General features: G+C 36.6%; 1 protein-coding gene and 1 pseudogene across 1 annotated transcript in view; both read right to left on the bottom strand.

Annotated features, from left to right (window-relative positions):
- ABCB7 (ATP binding cassette subfamily B member 7) overlaps positions 1-18,812 on the bottom strand; it is an 84,589-nt gene that overhangs the window by 49,922 nt on the left and 15,855 nt on the right. Inside the window, exon 2 of the mRNA XM_090264256.1 lies at positions 9,640-9,726. Coding sequence (XP_090120382.1) covers positions 9,640-9,726 — 87 coding nt within the window. The remainder of the gene's footprint in view (positions 1-9,639; positions 9,727-18,812) is intronic.
- Positions 2,083-6,473, bottom strand: LOC149990569 (nascent polypeptide-associated complex subunit alpha pseudogene; annotated as a pseudogene).

An 18,812-nucleotide genomic window follows, 5' to 3' on the forward strand; every position in this document is an offset into this window, starting at 1 on the left:
CACAATCATAGCAAGGTGGACCCCAAAACAAACACAAAAATAAAACTGGAAGCACTTGACCCAACAGGGTAAGAGTGGAAAGCTACAAATTGTACTGCTTATATACAGCAGGGTTCAATTAAACAGCATGACCTAGATAGATGCAGGTCATAAGTGCTGAAAAGTGAACACCTATAGCTAATAACCATGTGGTTAGGACACAATAAGGAGACAATTAAAAAAACTCAAAAATTGGGACAACTGTAAAAGAACAACAATTTTAAAAACAACCCCCAAAACCCTCAAAGCCTATCTGGGGCAGCTCACTTGGTAGAATTTTCCAATATTAAAGATAACTGTATATTGATCAACTGAATATATACTGTGCTTCTCAGGACTGTAGTTTTCTAACTCTTCCCAGAATAGGTTGTTGGAGGATCCACGGTGGTGGCAGAGTAGGTAGAAGCTACACTCATTTCCTCCCAGGACCAAACTGGAATTATAACTAGTGGGAGGAGGGCCAGATCTTTTCGCCTCTCTACGCTTCCTACCAGTCTCAGTGTGGCTTCTTCTGTATAATCCTTGGTTATAAGACTTCTGTTCAGCTAGTCTTCAGTTGGTTATTTAGGATGATTTGTCTATAATTTAGATATTTCTTGCAAATTGTAACCTAAAAAAAGCTGAGGTAGCAATGCTTATATCAGGGAAAATAGACATTAAAACAAAGGCCAGAACAACCGACAAAGAGGGACATTGCATAATAACAAAGGGAATATAACAGGAGAACATAACCCTTGTAAATTCCACATCGAACATAGGAGCACATAAATACATAAAGAAAACATTGATTGAAATAAAGGTAGAGATGGACAGTAATACAGTCACAGTAAGGGATTTAACACCTCAGTGACATCAATGGGTGTGTCTTCCAGACAGAAAATCAAGAAACCAGTGGCCTTAAATGACATAATAGATCAGATGGATTTTATATTTTCAGAAAAGGTCACCCCAAAGCAGAAGAATATACATTCTTTTCAAGTGCACATGGAACGTATTCTAGGATAGACCACATGTTAGGACACAAAACAGGTCTCATTAAATTTCAGAAGACTGAAATCATTATCAACCATCTTCTCCAACCACAATGGTATGAAACTAGAAATCTATTACAAGAAAATACTGAAAAACACACAAACATAATAATATGGTACTAAACAATAAATTGGATCACACTGAGATCAACAAAATCATAGCAGTAATAAAAAAAAACTCCCAAAAAACTAAAGTCCCAGACTAGATAGCACCACAGGTGAATTTTGCCAAATGTTCAAAGAAAAATTAACATCTAACCTTCTCAAACTATTGCAAAAACTTCAAGAGAAGACTCCCAAGCTCATTTCAGGATGCCAGCTTTATCCTAATTCCAAAACCAGATAAAGACATTACAGAGAAAGAAAATGATAGGCCAACGAACACAGGTACAAAAATTCTCAGGAAATATTAGCAAACTAAATTCAGCAATACATTGAAAAGATCATATAGCATGATCAAGTGTAATTTATTCCTGGGATGCAAGGTTGATACAATATCCACAGGCCAATTAACATGATACGCCACATAAACAAAATGAAAGGTAAAAATCATATGATCTTATCAGTAGATGCAGAAAAGCATCTAACAAAATAACAAGACAGGGATATCCACTTTCACTACTTTTATTCAACATAGTACTGGAAACCCTAGTTACAATAATCAGAAAAGATGAAGAAATACAAGGCACCCAAATTGGGAAAAAGTTAAATTGTTATTATTTGCAGATGACATGATACTGCATATAGAGAACCCTCAAGATTCCACCAAAAAAGTACTACAACTGATCAATGAATTCAGTAAATTAGCAGGATACAAAATCAACATTCAGAAATCATTCACATTTTTTCCCCACAAGAAGCCATAACTTGATTATTGTTATAAAAATACAAATTTCAAACCAAGCTACAGTAACTCTTTTGAAACACCAAAAAAAGTTTCCTCATTTTTAGATGGTTACATTGTTAATTCCATAATAGCATTTACAATATCATCACTGTTGTTCTTCAGGGCTCAAACTGCCTTTGCTCTTGACACATTTGCTTGTGACACGACCAATCCTATGTTCTTAACTTCTATACCTGTTTCATCAGTCTCTTCTTCACTCTCCTCTTGTACAGTTGGAGGCTGTGTGCGTCCTTCAATGTCCGAGACAGCTCCACCATGGACTTTGAATTTCTCAGCAGCTAATAGCTGTGCTTACGGAGATAAATCCTCAATCTTGGCTTTCCCCAAAATTATGTAGGTATCTGAAGCTGGACTCTTGTAGACATCAGCTTTGTGATGACAAAAAGTAGCTTAGATTTCCGGATAGTGACCCTAGTAACCCCTGCGACGTGTTGAAGACACGGGTTGGACATAGCCTTCCATGCCTTCTTTTCACTCCGGCTCTGTCTTGCTTTCCTGACTGGTTCTTCATTGATTTCAGCTACTGCTTCCAGCTGGGCTTGCTGTGCGGCTTCCTGCGAGGAATCTTGTTCCTGGAGCTCTGGTACTGATTTATCACTGTCAAAGATTCTGTTCCAGACCCTGTCTCTGCCTGGGGCCATGGCAACACCTGCTCTATAGTGGGGAGGTTTCTGTGGCTTCATTGAACATTTTGTGCAGGGAACACAGCTCAGGGGCATTTTTATACACCAATAAGGAACTACCAGAACAAGAAACTAAGAAAACAATTGGATTTAGTATTGCATCTAAAAAATAAATTAAAAAAAAGCTTGGAATGAATTTAACCAAGGATGTTAAAGATCTATACTCAGAAAATTATAAGACACTGAAGAATGAAACTGAAAAAGATACAGATAAATGGAAGAATATACTGTGTTCATGGACAGGAAGAACTAAAATCATTAAAATGTGCACACTATCCAAAGCAATCTACAGATTCAATGCAGTTTCTATCAAAATACAAATGGCATATTTCACAAAACTAGAACCAATAATCCAGAAATTTATATGAAACCACAAAATACCCTAAATTGCCATAGCAATCTCGAGAAATAAGAAGAAAGCTGGAGGTATCATTTTACCTGATATCAATCTATACTACAAGGTGATAATAATCAAAACAACATGGTACTGGCATAAAATAAGACACATAGATCAATGGAATGTAATAGAAAGCCCAGAAATAAAGCCCAGAAATAAGCATATGCCTACATGGTCAATTAATATTTGACAAAGGAGGCAAGAACATACAATGGGGTGAAGACAGTCTATTCACTAAATAATGTTGACAAAATTGAACAGATAATATGCGAAAAATGAAAGTAGACCACCTTATTACACCATATACAAGAATAAACTCAAAATGGATTAAAGACTGAAATGTAAGATTTGAAACCATAAAATCCAAGAATAAAACCTAGGCAGTAAAATCTGACACTTCTTTTAGTAATTTTTTTTTCTAATATACTTTCTTGGGCAAGGGAAACAAAAGAAAAAATAATCAAATTTAAAAGTTTTTGCAAAGCTAATTGAAACCATCAACAAAACAAAAAGACAACCTACTGAATGGAACAAGATATTTGCCAATGATAAATCAGATAAGGAATTAATAGCCAATATTCATTTTTAATAAACTCATACAATTCCAACCCCTCCTCCAAAAGCAGTCTAATTCAAAAATGGGCAAAAGACCTGAGTAGACACTTCTCCAAAGAGCACATATAGATGGCCAAGAGACATATAAAAGATGCTCAATGGTAGTAATCATCTGAGAAATTCAAATTAAAACTACAATGAGATATCACTTCACACCTGTGAGAATGTCTACCATCAATAAATCAAGAAACAACAAGTGCTGATGAGGATGTGGAGAAAAGGGAACCCTCCTGTACTATTAGTGAGATTGGTGCAGCTGTTGTGGAAAAGGTTGGAGTTTCCTCAAAAAATTAATAATGGAACTACCTTATGACCCAGCAATTCTACCCCTGGGTATAATCCAAAGAAACTCAAACCAGTAATTCAAAGGAATATATACACCCCTGTGTTCACAGCAGCATTATTTACAATAGCCAAGATATGGAAGCCTCCCAACAGACCATCAACAGACAAGTGGTTTAAAAAGTGGTGGTATGTATATAACGGATATTTCTTCATCAAAAAGAGAATAAAATCTTATCATTTGTACCAGCATGAATGTACCTAGACAACATCATGCTAAGTGAAATAAGTCAATCAGGGAAAGAGAAATACCATATGATTTCACTTATATGTGGAATCTAAATAACAAAATAAATAAACAAATAAACAAAATAAAAAACAGCCTGATTGATACAGAGAATAGACTGATAGTTGGGAGACTGAGAAAAATAGGTGAAATAGGTGAAGGGATTAAGAAATACAGATTGGTAGACACAAAATAGTCACTGGGATGTAAAGTACAGCAAAATATTATAATAACTGTGAATGGGGTCAGGTAGGTACTTGAAATATCAGGGGAAACACTTTGTAATGTATATGATTGTCTAACAACTATGCTGTACAGCTGAAAACTAATATAAAGTCATATTGAATATAAACTGTATTGAAAAGTAAAATTAAAAAAAAAAAGAAAAGGTTGTCAAGCACTGAAATAAGGGTAATTTTTTTCTACCAGGAGCCCACTCCTTTCAAGGGATTAGAGAACACTGGGCTTTGATAGAGAAATGAAAAAGTAAACAGAAAATGATGGTTTGTTAAAAATGGAATATTCACCTTTTCTTTTGCTGATGAGGAATTTAACAATTCTAATTTTAGAGACATACCTAAATTCTAACAGCATGAAAAGTCCTAACTCACAGAAACAAGGAACTGGTTTAGAAAGAAACTACCTGGGGAAAAATTTGTGATAAGGGAAAATATATACCAGAAATTTATGGACGCTCTTGGTTTGATACCAATGTGGTCTATAGGCTGAATATTTTCTCCCTGAAGAATTTTAGTATATGAATCTAATGAATAAAATAAACTAATGAGAAAAATAGAACCAGAGACATGGAAACATGGAACAGACTGACAGCTGTAGGAGGGGAGGTGGGAGGGGGATATGGTGGAGGTAAGGGAAAGGGACTAATCATAGAACATGTATGAATGAGTCATGCACAAAGGAGAGGGGATTGCCTGTGGGTGAGAGCGGTGGGCTGTGTGGAGGGGGGCAAAAGGGAAAAACGTTGGGACAACTGTAATAGAATAATTTTTTAAAGTATATAAAAAAAGAAAGTAACAAAAATATATTTTTTTAAATTAAAAAGAAAAGAATCCTAGTTCTATGTGCTGTTGAAGAAAACACACCCTAAAGAATTAATTTGCAGGGAATTTGAAAGTGTTCATAATCCCAGGCATAAGCAAACTTTCCAGAGAAGAGAACTCTTTTCAATCCAAGCTAAAGATAATTAACTGCAATTAAGGGAATAATTTTAAACACTACTTCAATACTGTTAGGGTGGCTTGATGAAAATAGACACAGGTTGAGTAAATGGAAAAATCCAAAGGGTCACTGGAAATTTTTCCCCCCACCTTATTGGGTACAGTGAATCTCTGGGTGGGAGAGTAAAGATATATTGCAAGGAAAAGCTTTGGAATTGTTACTTTCTCTAAACCTCAAGTTTTGTTTTCCAAGGTCTGTTAGTTTGAAACCACAATAAGGATCTTATCTGGCAGTGAAAAGTCCCTAGAGGGGGAAAAAAACAGCTTATGGTACATGAGATGGATTTGTACTCAACTGTTAATGTCATCGTTTATAATGAAAAAAAAAACAAAAAACAAACAAAAAAAAAAAACCAACCGCTAAACTAACATTCACATTGGCCAGTCAGTGAATTCTATATCTCAAAGAGAAGTCAATTTGAGAAATCATACAAAGACCATACAGTCACTCTTACAAAGGTGTCTCCTGGGTGATTCTAAACATGTGGGGCACAGGGTGGGTGCCCAGGCCTCTTTGCCCATGGGTGGCCGTGTGGTGTGTGTTGATGGACCTGCGTCCATGCTCAACTGGGCAGTATGCCTTTGAGAGGGAAAGCACAACAGGGCACCATGGGGATCCCTTTCATGCGCTGGTCTGGCAGGGGTACAGGCCCTCCAAAGGACCTGGCAAGAAAAGCCCACACCACCCCCACCACATATGCAGGTTCTGAGTGCATCGATTTTTTAAAACATCGTGGCTGGAGACAAGGTCAGGACACAGGAACCGACCAGACTCCTGGTTGTGGTTCTATGGGGTTGGAGGGTTTTATGGTTTCCAGCCCACCATGGGACCGAGAGTTTTGCTTATCCCACACTTTGAAGGCAAGGTTGAGCCCAGCTCTGGTGTTCATCCTGCAGGTGGCCTGAGCAATGGGCAGAGCAGGGAGACGTCCAAGATGACGGAAACAGAAAGTAGAGAGAACCTTTGAAACTCCAACCAGTCCATGGGCCTCCATCGGCTTCTCTCTGCCCCTTCTCTGCCTGTGCCAGTGCTTAGCAAGTACTAGTTGGCTAGCCAGTGCATTGTGTGAAATTTAATTATATCTTTATCCACAGTTAACATGCGGTATCATTTACTCTTTTCAGCATCAGGTTCTAAAGATCCATGGCAATCAGACAGCAAAACAATCCTGTCACTCCTCAGCATCACTTATGCTAACTTTTGCCGCCAACTGGCCTCTTACCTCCTGGCCACCACTGATCTCTCTCTATTCCTACAGTATTGCCTTTTCCAGAATGTTAGATTAATGGGATGAACAGCATGCAGCATCTTGATTATGGCTGCTTTCGCTCAGCAAAACATATCTGAGATTCGTCCAAGTTTGTAGCAGGTGTAAAAAGTCACTCCTGTTTTTAAAAGGAAAGTTACAGCTGCTTGATGATGAACAAAATCAAAGCTACAAAATAGCCTTTCATGTCATACAGGTATTCTTGCCCACTGGCCTGTGTGCCCATTCATTTTAACAACCACGAAGACTCATTATTCCATTATCTCCCCAATCCTCCAATTTTTCTTTTAAAATTTATTTATTTATTTATTTGTTTGTTTGTTTATTTATTTTATTTTTATAGAGAGGGGAAAGGAGAAAGAGAGGGAGAGAAACATCGCTGTGTGGTTGCCTCTCACTCGCGCCCCCAACTGGGGATCTGACGTGCAACCTAGTCATGTGCCCTGACTGGGAATCTAACCAGCGACACTTGGCTCTCAGGCTGACACTCAATCCACTGAGCCACAGCAGCCAGGCAATCCTCCAATTTTTAATACTCCAAGTTTCATTTCTGATTTATATCAAATCTGACCACTGATCTTTTAGAATTACTAGCTTGCATTATTTTTTTTATTTGCACCCAAGGACTTTTTTTTCATTGCTTTTTAGAGAGAGGAAGGGAGAGAGAGAGAGATAGAGAGAGAGAGATATCGATCAGTTGCCTCCCGTACCGCCCCAACCAGGGATCAAACCCACAACCTGAGTACGTGCCCTGACTGGGAATCGAACCCACAACCTTTTGGCCTATGGGAAGATGCTCCAACCAACTGAGCCACACAGGATTAAGTAAATTTACTAACAGATGCTTCTTTAAAAGAGGCACATAAAAAAGTTTAAATGTAGGAAGAAAGCTACAAAATCCTTAAAAAATCTGAAGATTCTATTATAAAACAAATAATTCCTTAATTCATCTATTTTAAAAACAGGAGCTTCCAAATACTGACACTGCAACTCTTTTGACAATCCCTTTGCTATAGCCACACTGGATAAACAGATGACTTAAAGACCTCTGAGCAGCATTATTAATGCTGATTAATGGTTGTTAACAACACATGTGTGGAAATGCATAAAAAAATAAAGCAGTAGAGATTTCAGTTGGTTATAAGGTAAAATTTATAATTTGTTGGAGTCATAAAATTTCTCTAAGGTAGTTTAGATATTCTGCCATCTAAATTGTTAAGTTTTTTGACAGTAAAGACTGTATCTTGTTCATTATTGTGTCTACAGTATTTAATAGTTATGTACACAGCATGTATTCAATATGTATTTTTTAAATGAATGCATAATGGTAGTCGATAGGACTTACGATACCACATTACAGTAAGCAGCTAATGTTTATTGAACACTTACTTTGTACCAGGCACTATTTAAGAGCTTTACATGGTGTGAGGATTTAACTCATTTAAATCCTGTTTGGTATATTATCATCACCATTTTACACATGAAGAAACTAATGCACAAAGAAATTAAGTAACTTGCTCAGAATCATTCCACTAGGAAGTGGCGGAGCCAAGATTCAAATCTAGGCAGTCTGGCTCCAGAGTTCAGGCTCTTAACTAGAACTCCGTACTGCCTTTTTTCTGGTGTGGCCTTTCAAGCTCTATTATTCTAGAATCTCTTTTAGCTGAAGTAACACAAAAATGGCAGGGGAAAAAGATAAAGAGACTAAATATAAAGTATTGCAATGATTTTTGCTTTGTTTAATTTTACTGGAGAATAAAGATACTATCTTGAAGTTCATAAAGCTTGAGCTTAAGAGAAGTGATTGCCTCTCCTTTATTAGTCAACATGTATTTGGTATGTTTAGAGCATTATTTGCAACTGCCCTTAAGAGGCATTGGTGATAGATAACCCTGAAAGCTGGCAAATATCATGCCAAGAAAAACACATGAATAAACAAACCTCAGTATTTTTTTAAATTATATTTTATAGTATTTTGCAGCTTCTAAAGAGTAGTATATAAAAAATGGGATAGAAATATGAAAGTGACGTGTTTTGAGTTCTGTGAAAGGAGCTATTTTGGAGATCAAACAAACAGGGAGAAAAGCACTGGAAGTGTTTCCTTACCAATTACTTCCCACAAACAAAATAACTAATATTCATCGCTCTACAACTTAAATAGCACATTTACATAAAATTTGTCAATTGCCAAAACTGTAAAAATGTCATTTCTACTTAGAGATACCATATATATCCTGGTTGGGTCAAGTCCGAGGAAAAAACAAAGGCAAGCTCAGAGTAAGAGGACCACATGGAGAACTGCATAACAGTATTCAAATGGCATTTTTACTTACCTAAGAAAGTATAATACAATTAAATATTTTGATTTCAGTGGCCCTACTGTTTAACTTGTCAGTTTGATGATAATAATAAAGAATATGGATGATTAAATAAATGGATCAGGTAGATGGAGGATTTACCATGAAGCTAGGGGACATTCTAAGATATTTCTAAAATAACTATACAAAAGGGAAAATGTTAACCTTAAAATACACACATACACACACACACGGGCACACACAAATTACTTGTAAACGCTAAATCTAAGTTACCTCTTTATTTATAAGGATAAATGAAATAACATGAAGCAATGCTATTTTAATAAAGCACTAAAATGTTTAGGTTGATAACTTTTTGTCTTTTTAATCAATCATGATTTTTTTGTTTTTGTTTTAAGCCTGAGAAAATCTCTTCTATATAACAGCAGTCAATTCATATGGCTCCATATTAGAAAACCTGCAGTTACAATACATGAGTCAATCAATATATTCTGGAAAATGATAATCTTTGATATGCCTTCTATACAAACACAATCTTCTGTAAGAATTTTCAGTTCCTTATTATTGGCTCTTACCCCTTCTTTCGGGTCTGAGTGGAGTCCTCCTCCTGCATGACCATGCCAACATGTCCTCTTTTCTATCAGCGGCCATACCTGGGGAGCCTAGTTGAAGATGACACCAAGCCGTCCATTAGCCATTACGGAATATCAGATCTTTAAAAATGTGAGATAGTACAATATATCGGTTTTCTTGCTATCATCTGCTACTATAGTTCTGGGTAATGTTACTCTATCATTGTCAAGGAAAGTATATTATACAGTTAATTAATGATAACCCATTTGCTTTCCATGAGTGTACAGTTGTGCTTTGCAATTTACTATAGCTGATTTTATACAACTGATGTTTTTCTTATTATTTTGGTTCACATATGTACATTTAGAAATGAAGTATTTTTAATACTTCACAGTCTATCTTATGCTACAGTAACTTGCACACATGTTTTCTCTCTTCTATTACATGGTAAATATTTTAAGATTGGGACAGTCTCATTAATCTTTATATCTCCCATGGCACATACCACAGTGTATTGCACGTGAGTAGGGTAGATTTCAATGTTTGTTGAATTAACTTATAAAAGAGAGCTATCTACAAATTTTCCAACTAGCCCTGAAAATACACAAACATCTCGCCTATTACAATTTTTTATTTTTTTGATTTTATTTATTTTTAGAGAGAGGGGAAGGGAGGAAGAAAGAGGGAGAGAAACGCTAATATGTAGTTGCCTCTTGTGTGCCCCCAACTGGGGACCTGGCCCACAGCCCAAGCGCGTGCCTGACTGGGAATCGAACCAGCGACCCTTTGGTTTGCAGGCCGGCACTCAATCCACTGAGCCACACCAGCCAGGGCACCTATTATAATTTTTTAAAAGGCCTTAACTGCTCAGGTTAAAGGAATAAAAATTCTCTTTTTATGTTAGGAGATTTCTCTTTCTCTTCTAGCTGCCTACTTTTTAATTGTCCGTTTAGTACTATTAATGGCATTCAAACCTGAGAAGGTTGCTAATCTCTATTCCATTATCTCCTCTGGGTCAAATTGAACAGACACAATATAGAATGCAACTGTATTTCTGGTAACACAATTATTGCCCAAAATAATTGCATTAGCTTTTCAAATGAAAAAAGTGACCTTTTCAAAAGACATTACACCCTCTCAAACATACACAAAAATGTCTTAATTTTGCTGCCTCTCACGTCATTTATGTATTTGAGCCCTGAAAACCTGTCAGTTTTTTTCTAAGAATATCAATCTTTCTTTCAACAGCACTTTGAAAATTCCATAAGATGACCATAACTCATACAATGGCTAGAACACTTATTTTCACATAATGCCAGGAAGGAAACTGACAGCTCTTAGAAGCATTTTAAAAGCTGTATTTTTTTTCTAACCACCTTTAAAAGAAGCACCTAGAGCCTTAAAATCACTCTAGAATGTTTCAAGAGTAAACAAACCTGCTCTAAATTGCCATATCAACCTCCTTAAATTAGATTCACTTTTGCAATACAAAAAGGGTTTTATCGTACACTCTATACACCACAAAACATTTAAGTACATGATTCTTTATGCTTTAGGAGTTTATAATTAAAAAAAAACTGACCGATGCAGGTATAAATATTACAGTAAGACAAATGTAATGGTAAGATGTATCTTGACTGCCATTCTACTCTCATCCACCTAAAAAATAAATTTCAATTTTATTTACTTCATCCCTAGACATGTTTAGCCCAGAACAAAATAGCAGGTTCACTGAAGGCCAAGATAGTTAGTAGTTATCTATTTTTCATATTTTCATTGTAGTCTTTGTTTTGCTACGGTATTTTTTGCATTATAAGGCAATGTGGATTAGAAAGAGCTATACTATAATCATTTTTAGTAAGAACCACTTACTAAGCATTCATATTTGGCTGGCCTACTCAACACTAAATTATCTCACTTCTTGCCCTGGCTGATGTGGTTCAGTGAACTGCTGGCCTGGGAACCAAAGGTTCACCGCTTTGATTCCCAGTGAGGGCCACATGCTTGGGTTGTACACCAGGTCCCCAGCTGAGGGCGTGTGAGAGGCAACTGACAGATGTTTCTCTCACATCAATGCTTCTCCCCTTCTTTCTCCCTCCCTTCCCCTCCCTCTAAAATCAAATCAATCAATCAATCAATAAATAAATAAATTTCAAATGATCTCACTTCATTTCCACTACTATGTATTTATTATTGTTTTTATTATTATTCCCATTTTACAGACTAGATACTGAGGCTCAGAGAGGTTGCCTTGCTCAAGTTCACAAAACTAGGAAGTGGTGGAATGGAGGTGTACATTCCTAACACAGTTCAATATTAACAACATCAGTAACGTTACTGGAGCTAGAGAGCTTAATGTCATCTTCCTGCTTGATAACCTTGAACATCTGCTTAATTTTGCTGTTGTTAACATGGCACACATGATGTTGTTGAATTTTTGGTAAAATCATCAATGCAACTGTGATGTTAAAAATAAAAAGTGACATCACCAAAAGTGGCAGAGTAAGGAACTTCGGAAATGTATGCCTCCACTAAAACAATGATTAAGTTGTCAAAAATGGACAGAAACAACTTTTTTAGAACTATGGAATCTAATTAAACTTATAATAACCAGAGAGTACATATGAAGAAGGAAGTTTCTAAATTTCAATAGAGAGCATTAGGACATTTGTGCATACTCACCTACTATACGCCATTCCCCAGCTCCAGAGGCAGCCATGGGGATGGAGGAATCTCTTAATCCTGGTATGGCTTGCTGGTACCAGAGTGAGAAATATGGGCCTCATTCTCAAAGAACTGTGGTTGTGTGTTTTGACTTGGCACCTCCCTGAACACCTGGCTTACCTTGTTTTGCACCCATCACAACTACCATGGGCTGGAGCAGCCTTCAGTGTTATTTTTTGGAAGAATATAAAGGCATATACTAGCCCTGGCAAGGTGGCTCAACTGGTTGGAGCATTGTTCCATACACCAAAAGGGTTGTGGGTTCAATACCTGGTCAGGGCCTATAGGAGAGGCAATGAATCAATGTCTGCCTGTCTGTCTGTCTGTCTCTCTCAAATCAATAAATATATCCTCAGGTGAGAGTTAAAATAAAAAAATAAAAATAAAAAACAAAGGCATATACTAGCTTTTAAATATATTAAGGCATATGGGGCAAGGGATAACAGGGGGCAATCAGGGGACAGAATAAAAAGCCTAGAAATGAACAGTCTGGAAAGAACATAAATGAGAATAAGGCTTGAAAAGGGAGTAGCAATATTAAGTTTTAAAAGTAACAAAAGTTTACTAAAGGAACACAAAACTATACATATTAATACCATTTAATATGATGCCAAGAAAAAATTAAAATGTAGAAAAAACATTTACAAAAATGAGAGATTAACTATACCAAAATTAAAGATGAAAGATCCCATACAGGAAGAACACAGAGAATGCCAAGTGAAAAAATATATTCTACAAGAGGCTAGAAATAACAAATAACATAAAGTAAAAAGAATCAGACTGACATAAGACTTTTCACCAAGTTAGACTGGATGCAAAAAAGACAATGGAGTAAGATTTTCAAAGCCTTGAAGGAAAAGAATGTCTAACCTAGAGTTTTTTAAAAGATTTTATTTATTTATTTTTAGAAAGAGAGGAAGGGAGGGAGAAATAGAGGGAGAGAATCATCAATGTGTGGTTGCCTCTTGTGTGCCCCCAACTGGGGACCTGGCCCACAACCCAGGCACATGCCCTGACTGGGAATCGAACCAGCGACACTTGGTTCGCAGGCCGACGCTCAACCCACTGAGCTAACAGCAGTCAGGGCTTAACCTAGAGTTTTAGATGCAACTAAATTGTCTTTCAAATATGATGACATTATGGATACAAGTTTACATGGGTCTGGTCAGTTTGTAAAAAGTCATCAAGCTGTATACATATGATATTTGCATTTTCTGCATATATATCATACTTAAAGAGTTAAAGGAGTGACATCACAAGATGTCAGAAAAAGAAATTCCAGCACTTTTTCTCCCAAGGAAGCACCAGCTTAACAAGGATATATGAACCCAAAATACCTTTATGAAATTTCCACTTTCCAGTTAAGATGCTGCAGTGCCCTGGACAATGGCAAAGTCAAGAACAATTGCACTGAAACAGGTAAAAAGATCAATTTCACTATTGTTACATAAATCCCTCCCCTAAACTGGCAGAACTCAGCGCCAAGACAGATCATCCAATTCTGCAACTTCTGCACCAGGTGAAAACAGAGTGAAACATGTATCCAACACCCCAGAATTACAGAAAGCTACCCAAGGTACTGATTTCTGTCTCAGCTCACTAATTAGTACGGATGGAACCAGAAAAGTTTGGGTGCCCGGGGGTAGCTAAGAACAAAGGAAAGCAGCTGGTGTGTTGCTACAGTTAACATGGCTTTCCACAATTGGGAGGAGACACACAAAGCTTCCCTCCTGATAGTGAGGGAGAAGAGTGGAACGGGAGTCCAACATCCCAGCCTTTCTGAGTGCTGCCTGAGGGGTTGGTTTCTGTCTTGCCTCACTTGCAGCTGTGACAAAACAAGTCTAGTTTGGGTGCCTGAGGGATAGTGAGAACAGTGGAAAGCAGTGAGTGACTTGCATACTCAGCAAGATCAGGAGAAAGTGCACAACTCGAGGCTTATACCATGGGAGGGAAAATAAGTGAAGCATGCATCTAACATTCCGGTTTTTCAGGAGGCTGTCCAACGGACTGGTTTCTGTCTTGCCCAACTCAGAGCACTAATTAGAGCTGGCATATTGTAGCTGTCTGGGGCAGGTGAGAACAAGAAATACCTTAGTGGTTGCATACTGTTTTAGAGACTTACCAGTATAGCAGACAGTCACAGGAGAAACTGAAAGATTAGGAGGCCGTGAAAAAAAAAGACCAACAAATCTCTCTAATTACAAATCTATAAATACAAGTCCAGAGAAGATACATCCACGGACCCCCAAAATCTCTAACTGGAATGAATGGGGAAAGTCTTTCCCAGTCAGAGCCAGTGTGTAAAACCTAGGAGATATGCCGATTTCTTCCAATGTGCAGATACCAACATAAAGCTAAAAGGAATATGAAAAGAGGGAAAGAAGGTCCAGTCAAAGGGAAACATGAAGCTCCAGAAACTGACACTTAAAGAAAAGTAGGTATATGAATGACCTAACAAAATTAAAAAAAATAAATGTCATAAAGATTCTCGATGAGTTTGGGGAAATAGTTCACAAACAAAATAAGAATATCAAGAGAGAGACAGAAGATATAAAAAATAAAATTTTGGAGCTAACTAATACAAGAACTGACCTGAAAAATTCAATAGCTGGGTTCAACAAAGGACTTCATCAAGCAGAACAAAGAATCAGCCAACTTTATGAAAGGTCATTTGAAATTATCCAGTCAAGAGGCATGAAAAGGAAAAATAATGAAAAAGAGTAAAGAAAACCTAAGGGACTTAAGGGATACCATAATATGAATGAATCACTCTTCATATTACGGGAGTCTCAGAAAGAGAAGAGAAAGAAAGGCAAATAAAAATTATAATGGCTGAAAACTTCATAAATTTGGAAAAAGAAATGGATAACCAGATCCAAGAAGCTCAAGAAGACATGGATCCAAAAAAATCCACACCAAGAAACATTATAATTAAATTGTCAAAAGTCAAGGACAAAGAGAACTTTTAAAGCAGAAAGAGAAAAGTGACTCATCTCATAAAAGGGAGCCCCAGTAAGACTAATAATGAACTTCTCATCAGAAATTTTGCAGAACATAAAGAAACAGAAATATTCAAAGCAATTAAAAAAATTGCCAACAAAAACACTTCATCCAGCAAAAATGTCCTTCACAAAAAGAAGGACCAATAAAGACTTTCATAGAGCTAAACAGCAACACAAAAGCATATGAAAGTACAGAGCTATCTAATAAAGATAAATACAGGGTGGGACAAAAGTAGGTTTACAGTTGTGAGCACAAAAAGCAGTTTCTTCTTGTATTATTATTGATTAATTACCGTGTTATTTTCCATCTAAACATCTGTAAACCTACTTTTGCCTCACCCTGTATATGGACAAATAAAGAATACTGTAATAATCTAAAAGTGGTACAAACCCCCCACTTTTCTATTATAAAAGTAAAAAATAAAATCACAGTCAATAACTATAACGAGAAATATTTGAATATATTTTGAAAAGATATAACTGCGACAGCAATAATATAAGGTGTTTGGGGAGAGTAAAACTGTAGTTTTTGTAAGTGATCAAAGTTTTTAATAGCATAAAATATTTTGTTATAAAATATCTTATGGCAACCCCTTGCTAACCTCAAAGGGAATACCTATAAAAAATATACAAAAGAAAACAACAACAACAAAATCACTACACAAAAATAATCAATGAAACACAAAGCAAGCATCAAAGAAAAAGCAGTACAGGGCTACAAGACAGAAGACAATGAACGAAAATGGCAATAGTTAAGTCTTTATCAATAATTACTTTTAAACTTTAAAGGATAAATTCCCCAATCAAAATAGAGTGGCTGAATGGATTGAAAAAAACAAGATCCAATTACGCTGCCTACAAGAGACTTACTTGAGACTTAAGGAGATACAGACTGAAAGTAAAAGGATAAAAAAATATTCAATGCAAATAGTAATCACATCAGACTAAACGTTAACACAAAAATTGTCACAAGGAATTATATGATAAACATTTCAATTTACCAGAAAAAATGATCAACTATAAATATATATGTACTCAACATCTGAGCACCTAAGTATATGAAGCAAATCTGACAGAAATGCAGGGAGAAATACATAGCAACACAATAATAGTAGGAGACTTGAATACCCCTCTTTCAATAACAAAAAACCACAGACAGAAGACCAATGAAATTAGAGAAATTGAACAATACTATAAACCAAATGGACTTAACAGACCAATGAAGACATGCTACCTAACAGCAGCAGAATACATATTGTTCTCAAGTGCATACAGAACATTCTCCATGGTCACAAAACAAATTAAAATTTTTTTTAATTTAAGAAGACTGACATTATATAAAGTATCTTTGCTGCTTAAGATAGACTAAAACTAGAAGTTAACAGAAGGAAAATAAAAATTAAAACTACAGTGAGACATCACTTCATACCTGTTAGGATGGCAATTAAGAAAAAAGAAACTTTAACAAGTGTTGGTGATGTGAAAAAACTGGAACCTGTGTACTGTTGGTAAAAATTTTGGTATAGCTGCTATGGAAAATGCTATGAAGGTACCTCACAATGTTAAAAAAATAGAACTAACTTATGATCCACCAATCTCAGATCTGGGTATTTACCCAAAAGAATTAAAATCAGGATCTTGGAAAGATTCTTGCACCCCCATATTCACTGCAGTATTATTCACAATATCCAAAATGTGGAAGCAACATAAATGTCCATTAAGGTATATGAATATATAAAGGAAATGTACACCCGTACGATGGAATGTTTTTTTAGCCATAAAAAAGAAATCCTGTCACATATGGTAACATAAATGAATCTGAAGAATATCATGCAAGTTGAAATAAGCTAGTCATAGAAGGACAAATACTGCATGATTCCACTTATACGAGGTATCTAGTGCAGTCAGACTCATAGAAGCAGAAAGTAGAATCGCGGTTGAAAGGGGCTAGGGGGAGGAGGAAATGGGAAGTTGCTATATGATAGGTATAAAGGTTCAGTTATACAAGATGAATAAGTCCTATAAATTTCTTGTACAACACTGTGCTCACAGTTAGTATTATACTAAACACTTAAAAAGTTTTAAGAGTGCAGATCTCTTATTGTGATTTTTACCATAAAAAGAAAAAAATAGTTAGAAAACATGATAGGGAAGATGGCAGGGCAGTGGAAGCATAGCATTTTCATCTCCTTGAATTATCACCTTGTGAGAAACGCTCACAATAAAAACTGGGACACAGGACTTGAGCAGTAAAATGAGGCCTTTATTCACGATTCTGCAGAGCCGGGCGCACCCTCACAGCCAGGAGAATGTGCGCGCCAAGTAGACAAAGGAAACTGGTTTTATAGTCTTAGCTTCCCCACCCTGAAATTGCCACCCTAAAGTGACTATCTTTTCCACCCTGAAATTGCCACCCTAAAGTGATTATCTTCTCCACTCTAAAATTGCCACCCTAAAGTGATTATCTTCCTTACCCTAAAGTGAGAGCGATTAGCTTCCCCGCCCTAACGCAATTAGCTCCCCCTCCCCTCTCCTTCTTCCCCTGTTTCTCCATTACTGGTTACTCCGGAGTTACAATCTAACACGGTTATCTAATTGCCCCTTCTGTGGTTTGTAGATATGCCAGTGCTGTCAGCTCCCTTCTCAGAGACCCTCTAATTACATTTGCCCTTTGTTACTAATGACTTTTTACTGGTTTGGGAGTCACTATGTCCTTGTTTCTAACAACCTTACAAACAGAATAACTAAACAAAACCAAGAAAAGAACTTCTGAACAACATTCACAACAAAATTGGGATATAAGAAATGCCTTTGACCCTCAAAATACAAGCACAAGGAGAGAAACGACCAACAGCCATATGATCTGCATGGTATCAGCAATTCTGTGGTAATAAGCAGAGGCCACATGCAGCCCTGAGACCAGAATAACCACATAGTATTCACTGTAAAACTCAGTGGTCAAATTAGGACCTGGAGGTGAAACTGGAAGGGCTCTTTTCCATCCCAATAGTGGATCAATGCATGTTCTGAAGGAACTGGAAAAATCTAATCCCATGAACTCTTATAATTAACCAACAAATCTTCCTTGCAGGACACAATGAGGAGAAACTACTAAAAGTTGAATTAAAATTAGGCAGGACAAGGACAATCAAAGCAAAGGAACAGAAAGCCCAGAGAAAAGAAAGGAAGGGAAAGTGAGATAGGATATTACAGAAAACAACACAAAAGGGAGCTCTGTGAAGTTAGAAAAGCTAGCTGAACCAAGCCTCCTTCTAAAAGTTTAGGCAATCATTTTTCACATAAAAATGAACAACATAAAATGATCTAGATCAAACTCCATACAAACTTCATATAAAAACACAAAATAAACAAAATCACAGCACTATACACAAGGAAAGTACAACAGAAAGGCATGTTTATAAAACAACCAAAATAAGCTAATTTTTTAA

The sequence above is a fragment of the Furipterus horrens genome, unplaced genomic scaffold, assembly GCF_987537825.1.
Source record: "Furipterus horrens unplaced genomic scaffold, mFurHor1.1.pri manual_scaffold_17, whole genome shotgun sequence".
In the NCBI taxonomy this organism is placed as follows: Eukaryota; Metazoa; Chordata; class Mammalia; order Chiroptera; family Furipteridae; genus Furipterus; species Furipterus horrens.